The 17,022-nt window shown below is 37.6% G+C and overlaps 3 protein-coding genes across 6 annotated transcripts; all 3 read right to left on the bottom strand.

The window, feature by feature from the left end:
- Positions 1–4,326: 4,326 nt before the first annotated feature.
- Positions 4,327–5,020, bottom strand: LOC135596647 (uncharacterized). Its single transcript, XM_065088709.1, has one exon. It carries the CDS (start codon positions 4,973–4,975, stop codon positions 4,352–4,354), a length of 624 nt encoding a protein of 207 aa, XP_064944781.1. The 5' UTR covers positions 4,976–5,020; the 3' UTR covers positions 4,327–4,351.
- Positions 5,021–8,472: 3,452 nt separating this feature from the next.
- LOC103971935 (pentatricopeptide repeat-containing protein At3g02330, mitochondrial-like) lies at positions 8,473–10,299 on the bottom strand. Its single transcript, XM_018820433.2, has one exon. It carries the CDS (start codon positions 10,297–10,299, stop codon positions 8,473–8,475), a length of 1,827 nt encoding a protein of 608 aa, XP_018675978.2.
- A 976-nt stretch (positions 10,300–11,275) lies between these two features.
- Positions 11,276–16,500, bottom strand: LOC103971936 (uncharacterized). Of its 4 annotated transcripts, none has more exons than XM_065090653.1 (5): positions 16,231–16,500; positions 15,153–15,202; positions 14,154–14,322; positions 13,682–14,067; positions 11,276–11,624 (listed from the first exon to the last, which is right to left on the bottom strand). In XM_065090653.1, the coding sequence occupies exons 3-5, from the start codon at positions 14,268–14,270 to the stop codon at positions 11,465–11,467; spliced, it is 663 nt and encodes a 220-aa protein (XP_064946725.1). In that variant the 5' UTR covers positions 14,271–14,322; positions 15,153–15,202; positions 16,231–16,500; the 3' UTR covers positions 11,276–11,464. The 4 variants fall into 4 exon arrangements, with proteins under 4 accessions (XP_064946725.1, XP_018675702.2, XP_064946726.1 ...); XM_018820157.2 differs by having other exon boundaries at positions 14,154–14,249; XM_065090654.1 differs by lacking the exon at positions 15,153–15,202 and adding an exon at positions 14,737–14,828.
- Positions 16,501–17,022: the final 522 nt, after the last annotated feature.

The following is a 17,022-nucleotide window of genomic DNA, read 5'->3' as shown; positions in this document are numbered from 1 at the left end:
TCAGTATATTGCTAGACCTTGAGAGGAGCAATAAGGGCTCTATTGGTTAATAGTCATAATTTAGCAACTATGTTCTAGTGGCAGAATAGCGCATAGTTTATTCAGCAAGACAAAGTAGTCCAGGAGGATGGTGATCTCTGAAACATCTAAAGGGAATGATGCAAAAGAAAAGTTATTCAAATATGAAGTAGGGATAAGTCCTAGATTTTCAAAGGGAGAATCATGTACAATGAACTGCACATATTGAAGGGTGATACCTTAAGATAATAACTACATAAAGCTCAATTGACTAAGTAAGTGATAAGGAGTTGTCATATGATCTCACACAAGGTAATACATTGGTTGATGTATTGTGAGATCTATCAGGGAAGCGACCCTATGTAATGCTAAAGAAAGACATACTTAGAGTCGATGTGAAAATCAGACTTAACAAAGGGCTAACACATGGAATTGTGGACATGAGAGCCACCATCAACTCAATGCAAATGAGGAGCAAAGTATCTTAGGTAGAACTTGGTGAAGTGCCTAACCTACATAAAAGAAGTCGACATAGAAGATATAACATGAAGTAGAGGTGTAAGGTTTTCCTTAGACAAAGGTCAAAAGTATAAACTCTTGCATATACAAGAGCAAGATCATGTTATTCCATGGTCCTTTATTCTAATGGAATAGATTTATCTTATATGGTGCTAAAGACGAACGAGGTTTCGATACACATACACCTTGTCTCGACAAAACAATTGATTAAGGGACTAAGGTCGAAAGTCTATGTTATATAGCAAGAGAATATAGAGATAATTACTCTTGAAGAATATACCATTGTACTGCCATTCGAGTTATTATAAAAGAAGTTATACGTGATTGTGCATGGGGTAAGGGCACGAGATTCAAACAATGACAAACCAATTTTAGTAAAATTGGTTGGATTTCAAGAGCTATTGGGTGATGAACTATCCTAAAGCTATGATTCATACGTGTGTGACCCAAGAGCAAGAGGATGAAGGTTGATTGTCGAAAGATTAAATACAATCGAAGATGGTAGATGTCTTGTGATGTGTTAACAGATACCACACATTAAGTGATCATAATCCGAGTTCATCTCATAAAAATCTAAATATAATAGAGATGTCACCAGAAGATGAAATGATACAATAGATTATGGTAAAATATTTTGAGACAATACAACACACACGGATAAGTCCAATGAGGGACTTAAATGGAGGTATGATTGAGAGCAAATGAGATCTCTACTTTAATGAACAATACAATGATAAGAAGAGCTACAGATTTTGAGTAAATGTCATGGTATTATAGAGGTGGGTCTTCGGTGAGTGCATCAAATTTTATATCAAATGAAAGTTTTGTTCATTAGGGACTATTTACCACCAAGGGGTATTTTGAGTATAAGTACTAATGAATCCTATAAGAGGGGCTTAATCATATAGAGGTATGATCAGAACAACTAGAAAGTTAGACTACTCCAGAGCTTATTTTCACTTAAGAGAACTCGATAAGTCAAACAACAAGACCGAGTGAGCGAGCGTTATTATCAAGAACATGAAAGAGAATATAATAAGTGTAAGCCCTGTAATATGATAGAGGAAGTCATGCATGGGAAATAGTATATCTTTTTATCAACAATGAAAAATTATTCTGAGAACATAAAGGTGTTGAAGTAGATGGTCAAAAAGTAATGAGAAAGTGACAATGAGTTTGAAGAGACCTAACTACCTAAGATCAAGTGACGGTTAGGACAAAAGTGAACTCGGAGGAGTGTCATAATATCGCAGAGGTAGATTTATTAATCGTAAAGAAATAGACGTAAATGTATGGCGACATATAATAGGACTATATACATGATTGCACAATGATAGTACAGAGGTGGGACTTCCATGGAGTAATCGATCTCTTACTCTCATGAAAGAAGAGTATATAGTCATAAAAGAGGGTCGAGAAGGTAAAAAATATAGAGGTAAACTTCAAGTATTGAGACAAGATAAAATACTAGAGGCTAGGAAACTTCATAAGACCAGTGTCGATGTGTTTCTCATTAAGATAATTGAAAGTGCGTTATTTCATGCCAATGTAGGAGTGCTCAATTAAGGAACATAGTAGGTAATACATGGTGTTATATCTTTTCTACTCAAAAGTAGGCGATAAAACTAATAAAAAATATGGTACAATCCTAGAGGTAACCAAAACTATTGGAGATTTAATAAAATTTTAATTTTTTTAGGAAAAATATCTTATATTCTAGAAGTCAATAATAATAAGGAGGCAAATTGTAATAACTAACTCAATACAAATAGTGCAAATACTTTATGTTTTAGAAGTGTGAGTAAAGAGCAAATGAAGACTAGTAATCAATTTGATGCGTAAAGTACAATTGTCAAGGAGGCGAGCGCAATCAAATAATATTTATCTTTTTAACTCTTAAGAGAATAAATAAAATCAAGTATCCTAGTTCTCGTCTTTATTTAATAATGAAGCTCTACACATATTTAAGGACCATTTAAAAAGACTTAATGGAAGATAATACTTGTTAAATCCCCACTAATGGTAATCGTTTCTATTGAGAGTAGATTATCTGCTTCATTTTCTAATAGAATACTAATCGAAAATAGAAATGATGCGAACCTATTTGGAGGTAATAATTAGGTAGAAAAAGAATTAATAGACAAATTTTATGAAAGAAAGACCTTAAAATTTTTAAAGTTTGCATGCAATAATCATTAAAGCTTTAATAGGCATCCACTCAATTCAAGTAGTGTGAGGTGTTTGAGAGATTCATGCAGAACAATAAAGGTCTTTTCCTTCATTTAAGGGATCTACAAGGATCAATAAAGATTAGCATAACTCGATTGATGATCAACCTTATATTAGAGTCAGAGTCACTAGTAAGTTGAAGCAGTATTGGTGGATCAAAGTTTGACTACTTAACATCAATAGGAAAGAGCAGTTGGAAGCTGAGGGAAGTGCGTTGTAGTTAAAGCAAAAAAAAATTAAATATTCAACAAAGACGAGGAAATGTAGCATCCACAAAAGCTTTAATGAAGTCATCGAAAGAATAAGTAAGGAGACTATCATAGACAAATTTATATTAAGGTTCTAAGGTTAGTTCATTGTCTTATTCTGTAATAATATCATATGGGCACTTGTGAGTATATTTGACCATGGTGGGTTACCTTAGACCCTTTTTGCATAACTATTCAAAGCTTATAAAGTTTATGTTTGTAATTTATATTGTTTATCAAGTATTTTTTAAAATATTTAATTGTGAGATCTTAAGTTAAACGTTTTCTCAAACTCATATTCTCTTTTATAAGTTATCGTAAGAGGTTTCGGTAAGGTTGACATCTTACAAATAAATACGTAAGAGTATCATATGACTTAGATAAAGTCAGTTAAATCTATGATAGTGGGGGCAAGGCGAAGAGTGCTACGCCTTCCCCATTCATATCTCTGTTTCATCTCCCATCCCTCGTGTCACCCCTTTCTCAATTTAGATGAGATAGGGGTAAGATATGAAATCCCGAAACGAAAAACTTACAGATTCTCTATATTCTCATAATTAATCTATTTATTTTTTTTTTTAAAAAAAATTATTATCAAAATTAATTAGTAATACTAAAATTTATAAATAATAAGAATTATTAATTGTTAAATCAATTCCTTGACATGTAAGCCACATGAGAGGGGTGTTGCTATTGAATGTTGACTAAATAGATTATAATTGACTTACAATTTATTTAACCAAGACTCACTTAATCTGATTTGAACTAAGCGTTTGGACAAATGCAAGAACGATTGGGGAGTGCTTTATCTTTTTCGTGCCTTATCTTTTTCGTCCCATATTCATGCGGGTTATAAAAAACTCCCACATCTCTATCCCCATCCTCATTTATTCTTATTTTTCTTGCACCATTAGGAGTGGCCGCCAATAAATATCTATAGTGACGTGCACAATTAACACCTCTCTAGGCATGATATGATATGTTGGAGCTATCATTAGGTCAGCCATCTTACCTGCTTTGGATGGATTTCATTGCTTGTACAAGTGTCAAACTCCACTGCGATTTAGCTGTTAAAGCTGCTATTACTGTATGGGTTTACATTCCATGAAGATTAAATTCTACAGCTCACTAAATTTTGCAAGACTCTTGTTCTTCTGAACGTAAGTCTTTTAAATTGTGTTGAGAAGAATGCTTTAAAAAAAGAAAAAAAAGTATATATATATATATATATATATATATATATATATATATATATATATATATATATATATATATATATATATATATATATATATATATATATATATGGACCTCAAATTATGGAGACAGATGGCTCGTCAACACCATCTCCTTTCTAACCCTAATAACCTTACAGGCGATATCCTGCCTACGGATAAGCGCTTCTTGCTCTCCGATATAGTCTCTAGCTTCGGAGACCACGGCCGATCTCTCTGTCCCACGAGCTGCGCGTAGTGTTTCTTCAACTCCGGCGTGCTGCACAGTGCCCCGCCGCCACTGCCACACGTGTCGACGGATTCCGCGGAGCTGATGACCTTGGTTATGAACTCCGGCAGCACCTGGATGAGCACCCGGCCGTCGCCGCCCTTCACGTAAGCGAACGGCCGGCATTGGTCGTCGCCGGAGAGCGATACTGCCTTGGCCGGGTCGGGGGATAAGGAGGCGAGCGACACGGCGGTGAGGGGATCGTGGCACGGGAACTTGTCCATGGGTAGGAGGAAGTAGGTGTGGCCAGGTAGAAGCTCGTCATCCATGGAGAGCACGGGGACGGGGCGGCCGATGTAGAAGGAGTCGGCGCGGCAGACGACACGGTCTGGGAAGCGGAACATGAGCTCGGCGGCGATCTGCTTCTCGGTCAGGAACTCCGTGGCACCGCCCCAGAAGACCAGGCGCACGAGGCTTTTGGAGCCGGTGAGGCAGCAAGGGGAGAGGCCATTGCCCATGGCTGAGATCAGGAGGAGGGTGAGGCGTAAGGTCGGATCGACGAAGGAGCAGTGCTATAAGAGGAGAAGGAGGGCGTTCGAGTTGACCAGTCCGTGGGTGGTGGGTTTGGGGTCGGGTCGGTGGTCAGACCCGATGATGTTGGCGGAGAATAGTCAACCGCCAATGACGATAAGACCGTCGTTGGTTGGCTGTTATATGTATAGTTGGCTGTTATATGTATGACCGTGTAATTGGTGGGAGCCATGTCGACGAGTAGGGTTAACGTTGGTCAAAGTCCTTTTGGTATTGATCGATTGGCCTTCTGTTTGGCATCGTCAACGAGGGTAGCTGGTTTGATGTGCCGCCATGTCGGCCGTGACAGAGAGATCAAAGATTAGGTGACAAAAAGGACGACCAGAGCAACGAGCGGGACATAGATTCAGTGAATGCTTGCATGGATTTGGATTCGGGGGACGGTGGGCGGCACATGATTCACATGATTAACATGATTCACATATTTAACGTGCATAATTGTTTTCGTTTCTGTTTTTGGCAAAGGGAGCGGAGTGTGAATGAGAGAGAGATAGAGAAGAAAGCATCTGTTCTCACTACTGATGTGATCAGATGAAGTCACCTCACCTCATATACATATATATGATCGGTGAGAGATATTAGTTTTAAGGCAGATGAGGATGAAAGCTGAACTATAAGTTAGTTGTGATGATTGTAAGTAATGCGATGCAGGAGATGAGGATAGTTCGCATGAAAGTGGTTTTTGTGTTTCTTGGATATCGATATAGCTGATCGAGACTTGTATGGAGTGAGCGATCAAAGGTGATCAGTTAGAATTTTTTTTGTTCTTGTGGGTATGAATGATATGGGAGAATAGAAATAGAGCTGTTTTGAATTTGATAGGTATTGGTTGTCGATAAAGGAACTAAGATAAGAGGTATCTTTTGAGGTTGATCAAAAGGATGAAACTATATAGAGCCAATCGAAAGCCGATAATTTCTCACGAATTATCACCCATGTTGTATAAAAAAAAACAAATAATGATTTAAGATACTAATAAACATATTTAGTTTTATATCGATTCGAGCATGCATCGATGAAGATAAATGATTACTGAGACTTTGTAAGACTAATATCAACTGATTTCTCATCAAAATAATTGAAAGTAGAGGATTTCAGCTCGATGCAAGAGTGCTTAACTAGGAAACAAAGTAGACAATATGTGATATTATACATTTTTTATTCAGAGGAATAGACGACGAATATGATAGAGAAGATAGTATAATCTCAAAGATGATCAAAACTATTAGAGATTTATTCCAAATAAGAGCAGAATTTTACCCCTTTTTGGTAAAACTTCTTATATTCCTGATTTTCGATGGTAATGAGAATGATGTTTCGCGTCGCTTGCCACGATCGTCATAGCACACGAAAATAATCCATACACAAGCTAAAACTGGCCTTTTTTGGTCATGCGAGTGAGTAGCGAGTGGGGGACAATGAGCGAAGCAAGGGGCGACACTTTCCTTGTTATCTGAAAGCCTTATCCAACCCTGTGTTACTCGGGGGTTCCAAGGTGCTAACATGATTGACGTTTCATGCTGCTCACCATGGTCGCTGCAGCACGCAAAAATGACCCAAAAACTAATCAAATATAAGTTTAATAGTTAACTCTGTACAAGAAGTGTAAACAATCATCATGATCGCTACAGTATACAAAAATAACTCAAAAACTAGTCAAATATAAGTTTAATAGTTAACTCAGTACAAGAAGGGTAAACAATCAATGTAAATAATTTAATGCACGACACTTCCATAAGGTCCGGAAAGGGTCAACAAACATAGTCTTATTTTTAATATTTAAAATAAAAAAATTTAAAAATATTTGTATAATTCGAACTTTACAGTTATAATCTAATATGTTGGTCAATATTTAATCCTTATGGGTCTGAGATGTCGTTCAAAGAATATAATCAATCGTTTCACATGATGGTCTTTGAATGCATTCATATTTACACGTAGAGAATGTTAAGCACACTTCGTTGGCCAAGCAATTTACATGTTGTTAATACTTACAGAAATAATTGCCAAGTCTTTTACCATAGCAGTGACTTTTCCTTCTGGCCGTTCTTATCCTTCCTTAGTCCAACGCAATTAATGCATGTTGAAGCGATTAGTCAACCTAATTGCTTTTAATTAAAGCGATGGCGTTACAGCATGACTTTTCCACGGGATATCGTGCATCACATGAAGATGATAGACTAATTCCAAAGTCGTATTCCCATTGAGTTGCCGTCCGAGTCTGTGGAATCACATAATGCTGATCTAATTCTCCTTATTTGTTCTTCGTTGACTTGAGATTATTACGAGGACAACAATTTTCCAGCTCACATAATTGGCGCCCACAACTGGTCATATAGCGTGATTTTTTGACTTGGGGTGCCGTTCATTTATGGCATCCAATGAGGTTTATTAACTTATTTATTAAGAATTCAAAATTTTATCCATGTGAAAAATAGCACTTATATCCATTTATTTAAAAAAAATGGAAGGCTGGAAATTTTATATGATATATTACACTTAAAACATTGATATCTAGATCTAACAAAAATTGAGAGTTCGATATTTCATCCGATATATAACTCAAGATTAAGAGCGATATTTCATCCGATATATTTTTTAATGTGTTAACACACTTAGCTGCGAAAGAACGTCATCCAATATATCTTTAACATTTATCTTTTCAAAAATATCAGTACAAAATTGATCGGTAAATATTAATCACTATTGAAGTCACAAGAATATCATTTGATGCAGTAACATGCATGATAGATACAATCATCTATGCAATAATTCTTTCGATGAAGCTTCTGACCATTCTCCAGAATTTTTTTGAACTCCTCCAGACCATGTCATAATTCTTCGAAGCAAGTTTATTCCTGATTGACGAAGCAAGTGTTCATGGTTGACAATTCACAACAGTTTCTGAACCTGCAGTTTCGCGCGACACATTCAACATTCTGGAAGCTCCTGTGTCAATATTAACTTCAATTCTGGTAAACATGGTGCCAGTTTAAAGCACATATGTTAATAACATCATCACTCAACAAGCAATGGTATTTTGAAATGCAGCTCCTTCCATCTGCTCTGAAAGCATACTTTTGCAACTTTATTGTTAACCAACAATAAAGTTCTCTGACATGTTCAACTGATGTTAGAGTGTGTTCCTAAGGTAATGTATGCCCCAAATTTTACTGGATTCAGCTTCAGCAGCCTTTTGGCCATGTATTCATCCAACTGAATGATCCTAGCACCGATGATCAATTATGCTCATTGTCTTCAAAGAATATTTTCTCTACAAAATCAACTGCTGCATTTAGCCTTCCTGCCCAGGCAAATATACCTACCAGACAAGCATAATGATCGACTGTGGGTTCTTTTATGAACTCAACCCACAATGGTTGCATGCAGAAAGAACCGCTACACATATGATGTTAGGCTCTGGTCACTTCAGCTTCACTAATTCTTGGAATGTGTCAATGGCTCTTTTGGCAAAACCATGCTGAACTAGGCCACTGATCATGGCATTCCAGGAGGCCATGTCTCGTTTTGGCATCTTTTCAAATAGCCTAATGGCTTCTTCTATGTGGCCACTCTTTGCATACATGTGTAACAAGCTACTCACAACAAAAGTATCGCACTTCACTCTGTGATCTGACTTGATCACCTGGGCATGGATCTGTTTTCCTTCTTCCAGTGCTGCAATTTGTGCACATGAGCTGAGAACAGCTGAAAACATGTAGTGATTTGGAGGTTCCACTGACTCCTCTGTGACCATTCTGACATACAGCTTCAGAGCGGCGTCGCTCTCTCCAATCCGGGAAAACCCTGAGATGAGTGAAGTCCACAGTGCCAGGTCTCGCTGATGAAGCTTTTCAAATACACATAGTGCATCATCCAAAAAATGATGGTCCAAATACATCCTAATCAAAGGGCCAAGTAGGAAGTTATACTGACCACTACCAGAGCATCCAAACTTGGAAATCATAGCATGCAGCTGTCTTCCTGAATGCAATCCTACTTCCTTCAAGATTGATGACAGAGTTACCTCTCTCAATTCCTTCCCCATCTTCAGACACTCAAGAAATAAGCTCACAGCCTCTGTTGCATGCCCATTTCTATTGTACCCTTGAATTGCCAAGTTATATGCCACATCATCCTTTTGCACCATCTCAGAAAAAACATTTTGAGCTTCATTGAAGCAGCCATGATCAATGTAAGCTTCAAAAAGGGCAATGCTGACAAACGTATCCAATTTGACTTCCATCATCTTCATGACAATGCCATGCAACTGCCGCACTTCTTCAGTGCCAACACCATCTCCACAAGCTCGAAGAACATTTGCGAACGTCATGTGGTCTGGAACCACACCTAAAGACCTCATGTGACCAAATAACATAATTTCTTCATTTCCATCCAATTTCCCAGCCATCAGTGCGTTCCACGACACGACACTGGGCTCAGAAATTCCCAAGAAAGCTCTCCTTGCACACTCCATCTCATCACATTTTACGTACAAATCAACCAAGCTAGTACCTGTGAACACATCGGATGCCATGCCTGATTTCAGGACATGTGCATGGATCTGCTGAGCGTCGGACAAGGTTGAATTGCCAGCGCAAGCACGTAATGCACAAGAATACACATGCTCGTTCAGCCTAAATCGACCACTCTCAACCATTCCCTGGAAAATCCTCAGCGACTCCACATGTCTGCCGTCCTGGACGTAGCCAGTCAACATAGAAGTGAAGGTAACGACATCTTGGTCAGGCATTCCGCAGAACACCTTATGAGCGAGGTTGACGTATCCAAATTTCCTATACGAATTGAGCAAACAAGTGTGAAGGACGGTCAGTTCTGAGGGCGGGAGCTGCTCCTGGAGCTTGAGCACATAAGCATGGATCTGAGGCAAGAGCCGGGAATCGTTCGCTTCCGAGAAGGCTCTGAGAACCAAGCGAATTGTGATGGCATCGGGTGCAGGGGAGGAAGCAAGGAGCATGTCGACGAAGAGGCGAAGGGCGGCATCGACTCGGCAGTGGCGGAGGCAGGCGGAGATGGCGGTGTTCCAGGTGACGGTGTCGCGGGCGGGAAGGAGGTGGAAAAGCTTGAGGACGTGGTCTATAGGCTTGGATTTGGTTGCCGACGAGAAGAATATATTGGTTCGGGTGGCGAGGGAGGTGCCTCTGCCAGTAGAGACGTGGGTGGAGCGTGGATTTGGTGCAGAAATGCAACACAGAAGAGGTTGGAGGGTCGGACTTGGAAGAACCTTCATCGGTGATTCTGTAGCATGTCGTTCTTCTACTGCGGAGTGAAGATGAGTGGCTTTCTCTATAATGTAAAATATTTTTTTTATAGAAAATCAATTTCATAAGGAAATTTCATGTTCCACAAATAATTGTGATCGGACAACAAATTTATAAAATATAAAATGTACTTATATGCCGCGTTAAAAAAATATAAATTATATGAATAATATTATGAAAATTATGATATAGTCAAAGTGAATGAGAGACAAAAAAACAAAAGTATAAAATAAAATATTTAACTATTTGATGTCTCTTAAAATCATCTCTCTAATATCCTCCCTAGATTCATTCATTTGCATCAGCGTCTTGTCAATATCTAAAAGAAAGAAGAGTTTTTTTTTTCTATGGCTTAACACATCATGACCACCAACTGGTTCAAGAGGGTAGGTAAAAGACTTTCTAAATGAACCTGATGTGCTTTATGAGATTTTCTCCCCCAATTAAATGTCTTCTTTCTTATAGAGAAAGGAGGAGGTAAGGCAAGAAGACAAAAAAAGGGAAAGAAAAAATGGGTAAAAAATAAATAGAAGAGAGAGCGACTATAGAAAGTACCATTGAGATCTTCAAACTCATCATGCAGCTAACACAAAGACATTGTCATTTCAATCATGTTTGATGGTTCGGTTCGATTAATGTCGTTTGATATCTTGCTTGATGGTTCGATTAATGTTACAAATTGAGGATCTCATGGAGTATGACGAGGTTTGCCTATAGGTGAATATTATTATTTTACCTGAGACTTCTTTTTAATGCTTTCACGATCTTTAAAAATTAGATCTAATCCCAAGAAGAAAGCATGCCTCACCGATAACTTGGTTGAGATTGAGCCGTCCATTTGTTGAAATGCCAATTCAAGGAGAAAAATGCTGGTTGATTGCACTTCACAACTCTTACCGGATGAAGATAACAAAGCGGATGGATCAAACTCTTACCAGATATGTATAAGATGAAAGGTAGCTTCTTTCGAAAGTAGTAATCTTGTCTTTTTGATAAGCATTCTTTAAGCTGCAAAAGACACTTGAATTGCCTGCTGCAATAAAATTCATCTACCTAGACAATGATGAGAAAAAGGAAAGCACTAGAATTGGAACAACTCAACCTTTCAGAATATCTCAGCAGCAGTACGAAGCCTCACTTGGCAACGATGCCCTCCATGGTGCGCAGCCAATTCACATACTGGCTATGCTCCTTTCTGTGCAAGTGTTCGAGGAGGAAGTTGGTCAGCTTTGGAGTGATCCCTCTGACCACAAGATAGTCTTTGAGTGCCTTCTGTAATTGAGGGTCCAAAGAACTGCATAGGTTAAAAAGCTGACTCAGTACCATTGCAAATTAGGTGACAATGACGATGAGCGGAAAAACCAGAGATATATATTCTTCGAATTACATGCTGTCCAAAATTGAAGCCAAGATTCCATGACACATGACAAGAAGGGATATATTCATACTTGAAGCCAAGAACAAAATCTGATATTTAATACAGATATGTCAAGCACTGACAGTCTCAATAATCTTGTACCATTGCATGCTCTGGATGGGGATACTAGCGCAACATATCAAAGTAGCATCCAAATATATTTCTTTCTAATTATGTAGGCTAAAAGATTTCCAATCCGTATATATTAATCTTGTGCTGCCTATTCGGCCATCTTCTTCCATATCATTAGAGCAATCTCCTACGTGTTCTCTGCCATCTTCTCCATGTAGAGAAGTAGTTAGTTTCTCACGGTCATGACAGCCCCATATCAACCAGGAGAAAACTCAATGGGATGTTGAAAATTTCAGCCTGTTGGGAATTCACTGCACGGTACCAAACCGGCAGCAATCTGGCCTTGCACCCTAGCAGTACCAGTTCATTAGCTTATAACTCTAGCATTAACCCCTCAGTTTTCTGAGTAATTGGGGTCTATTTCAGCCAGTAGCTTGACAAACTGGGCTCCAATAATTAACAAGCAAAGGAAAAAAAAAAATTACATTCTTGTGCAAAAGACTTTGATCCTAACTGAAGATCTGTAAGATCTTCCATGGATGGATCTCATAGGGATTGAATAACTCCTTGTGCTCAGCAATGTATAAGTCATGAAGCTCCATCAGACGATAATTATCTTATTATGAGTAGATAGTCCTTGTACTCAGTAATGTATATGTTTTGACACCAATATTTGATCATCAGGTAAATATTAATCTGTACCAACCAATATGGTTGAGAATTGAAACCTTGAAATCAACTATCATAAGGCATGCATGTTCCCTACTCCTATACCGCATAGGATGATATGCTTTTACCACAATTTAGATAAGGATAAGAATATCAAAACTAGAGACAGAAAGCTTCTTCGTGGGGCTCGACTTGTTCTGATTTCCTTCCTCAAAAACCAATCTTACCTGTCTGCCCATACCCTCCTATTTCCCACATGGTGACGCCCAAAAATGCCTCTGATTGACCTTTGAACCTATGATAGGAGATGAATGTCCTATCAAACAATTATTACTAATGCCAATCGCAGAAGGGAGTATTCCTGACATGGAAGTAGACTAGCACTTTCCTTTATAAAGGAGATCTTGTACAGATTCAAGATGAGCAATAAATCAAGATGCAGTATGAACCGAATTTCAAGAAAAACAGGATACCTTTTTATTATTTGTGTGATTTCCAACTGATTTCTGTAGCTATTGTAAAATGACTTTAGAGTTTTTTTTTAATTTTTAGAGTCTAAGGGTCCTAATATGGTTATAATATACATAAGCAAGTTGCTTTAATATCAAAGGGACCTGCACTAATACCAACAGACAAGGGCGTTCTCATACAAGTTCATAAATTTGCCACTTTAGGGCCAAAAAGAAAATCAAATAGGATTAAGAAAAGAAGAGTAAAAAGAAAAGAAGAGTAAAAAGAAAAAGAGAAATTTGAGATTGCTTGAGTACAAATTTGTTATACACTACTATACCCAAAATGTATAAAAAATGTATACACCCTGAGGGCCTAAAATTACAAAAAATACTTTTTCTCCAATAGTAAAAGACACTTGAGATAACTAACTCTTACGGGATTACAATTATCAAGCTTTAGGAAATTAATAAAATATGAAGACTACTCATGTTATAAATATATAAAAAAAGGAAAACATATTATAAAATTGAACTAAAAAACCTACCAAAACGCCTTCCCAAATTATACAGTTTCTAAGACAATTTAGAGGAAGAATATCAAAAAGAAAAGTTGGCAAAATGGAAGAATGTCGGAGAAATGTGCAACACCTATCTCATTTGATTAGTTTAATATTTTAGTGTATTCTATCAGTTATTAGAAACAATGAATAACCAAAAATGCATGGAAAGACAAAGTCATACCTGAATATGGGTCCCACAGACTTGCATTTTCCCAAATAATCCACTGATGAAGAACAATAAGCCTTTCTAATGGTAAAATCACTACCAATGCCACCATCATTAGTATCCATTGTGGTCCATGGCAACAGTTGGTCTTTATCGCAACGGAAGGCACGGCAATCGTAGTGCAACACTGAGTCATACCCTGCCTTCTTAATACAGACCTTCATCAAGACATCCCTGGGGAGTGGATCCTTATCTCGAAACTGCAATGGCGCAAGCAATGCTGACACTGCAATCTCCTCACAAAATACGTGGTCAGGTTGACGTCGAAGGACAACATCCTGTGTCCGCAGTTCAGTCCATTCTAGCATGAAGCCTTCAACCTCACTCCCCACCCCATGACCCTACAAATATAATATAAGTGACATCCTTTCTTCTATTATTGGAGAAGATTCAGACTAGATAGTTAGTATTCATGTGGAGCTCTTACGCAAGAGGATTCGCTGGAAGAGGAGAGCTCGTAGTTGATCTCTGAGCGCAGCACTTGGAGTAGTCCACCATCTCGAAGAAGAGCTGTTCCACGCCTCTGGAGATGTCGCAGAGACATTAAAACTAGTGAATTTAGTTGTGCTCCTCACGTGCTAGTGGCTAGAGATCAACTGGTCATGATCAACGTTTAACGAAAAAACACATTAAGTATTTAGAATTTATAGAAAATATGGCTATAAAATGAATAAGATAGAAAAAATACACATACTACATCCCACATATTCACAAGTAAACATGCCGAATATGATGCATTGGTTACCAACTAATTTGGCAATTCATAATCCTTAAAAAGTAAGTTCTACTAGTAAATAGCATGAGTATTAAATATGATAAAGATGGAAATGCCAGAAACCCAAAACTATAAAGTTCAAATGACATTCAAATAAGTAACTAGTGATGAAGCGGGAGCACATAAAATCAGCCATTCAATATGATAACGATATCTACAATTGTAGGACTTTTGATGAGATAAAATGTCTCAAAAGAAACTAATTTACAAAGACAAAGATAAGGTAACGCCTTACCCATTAAGATATTGCAGGATCAACTTTAAGCATGTTAACAAGAAGCCTAAAACAAAACACTTTCTGGAAGAACATTTCCAAGCTAGAAAAAACTGTAGTCACAGAGTTCCGATATGTCAAAACTCTCCAGCATCTAATAAAATACAAAAAATGAGTTCCAAAGAGAAGAAAAAAAGAACAAAGAAGAAAAAAATCTGTAAGGGCATAAACTTTAATATCTGAGAAGATCCTTTGTATTCATTCCCAAACTTTACTATGTTGATGCTTTGTGACTGGCTATTTCGTTTTCAAAAGGCACTTGCTTGTCCTAGAAATTCTGGTATGTTTGTAAAAGTTACTTTCAAACATATATGTAAATGTAAGGTATCTAAATAAACGAGATCATTTAAAGAGATGCACAAAGAACCTGGCCGTACCTTCTCTTTTTCCATAATCAAAGGAAATAGTTGCACAAGTCCTACAAGGTCTGATAGGTAGATAAACAAAGGTGAAATTAGACCTTTGGATCAGCTTAGCATCACAATGTAACAACTTCTGAACAAGTTATACATGAAGAGCAACTCAAAGGATTGTTCAAGACATAATAATCGGTATGATACGATATGCCTTAGTACATAAAAAAAGTAAAGCAATTTCACTCAAAACTACTTCATATGACTGGTGTTTACAGGTTCGGGTGTAAATAGAGATGTGGACCGCCCCTTTTCAGATGGTCTGGTTAGTTTTTCCCATCAATGATTCTTTTGATTTTTTTTCTTTTAAAAGCAGCATCAGGCTTTTAGCTTGAGCATCACCCCCTATCATCCGGTCATCATCACTCGAGCATTGCCTGTCTCATTTCAGTATTTCTCCTCCTCTTATTCTCCTCCTACTCTTCCTCCAACCCCTCCTCTTCCTTCCTATTTACTTCTTACTTCTTCTTCTTCCTTGTATTACTTTATCCTATGCATTATCCTAAAAGCACTCATATTTGCAAACCTTAAATCCTGCAAACCATTGAAATGCTTCAACACAGACTGTGTTCAAGGTTCATGAATTAATTTTAACATGACCACACAGGAAACCACCGTGCAACACTTAAGTTTAGGCAATGTTATTATGCATGTTAGTAGGAACAAGTAATCATCTAAGTAAAAGAGCAATTGAATCACAAAGATCAGGAAAGCTACATGTCACAGTTAATACTGCGATCAACTTCTCAGTTTCTAGAAGCTGACAGACTTTTCTAGGGTTTGATCTCAGACCAGACTCCTAACACTTAAGTCCTGATCGAACCCATCATAACACATCGACATACGAAAAAATAGAGATCAACAAATGGAAATAGAAATCTACACCAAGGAAAACAAACTTATTCAAAGAAACAAAAATTCCCATAATCTAAATATAAACGAACTCAAATCAAAAGACTATAACCAGAAAACCTTTTACCCACGAATCACACGGACTGTAAGTGGAACAAGGTTCAGAGAGGGGAAGAATTTTTAATCTGACCTCAAATCGATCGCAGATAGAAGATCGTGGGATGTGAAAGCTAGAAAGGAAGAGATAAGAAGTTGGCTAGTGGGAGATAGCGAGGTGACCGGTGACGGAACTGAGGGAGGCGAAGAGATAGCAGACGAGGGCGGATCGCCTGGAGATCAACCAGTCGATATGGGGAGTCAAGGAAACCCTTGAAGCAGAGAAAAGCAGCGGGAGAGGAACAAGAAGGGTTGCAACAGCCGGGGGCGAAGCGAGACCGGTGAGTAACGAGGGACATGGGAGGACGGGGAATGGGGGGGAATAATATAGTCCACTCAGATCGGGGGGTAATTACGTATTACTCCTGTCATTAATTATTTTTATATTTTTAAAATTATATTAAGATATTTAAAAATAAAATAAAATATTTAATCCCATTACTTCAATACTAAAATTTTAATCATAAAAAAATATTTTTCAATTCTATATAGGATCTCAATATTTTAGTATAAAAATCCTAATATAATTTTTGAAATTATAAGAATCGAGATATAAAAAATAATAGATTATAAAAGATAATATATAATTAATCTCACAAATCGTCGTACATACATTTGCTAATTATATGCAGCTAATAAGCTACTAAAAGTTTGATTTTTTTACAATTTAGATATATTAAAACCCAATAGTAATTGTCGTGTGCAACTATTTTGTGATTAATGAATAATTTCTTTAATGCTTATTATCAATATCTGCAGTACTGAACTGTACCGCTCAGTACGGGCGGTATGTACCGGTCCGACAGGTTACCGGTACGCGGACCTC

Source organism: Musa acuminata, chromosome BXJ1-11 (assembly GCF_036884655.1).
Source record: "Musa acuminata AAA Group cultivar baxijiao chromosome BXJ1-11, Cavendish_Baxijiao_AAA, whole genome shotgun sequence".
NCBI classification, from domain to species: domain Eukaryota; kingdom Viridiplantae; phylum Streptophyta; class Magnoliopsida; order Zingiberales; family Musaceae; genus Musa; species Musa acuminata.
Note: the sequence above shows the minus strand (reverse complement) of the source record. Positions and strands in the feature narration are given on the sequence as shown.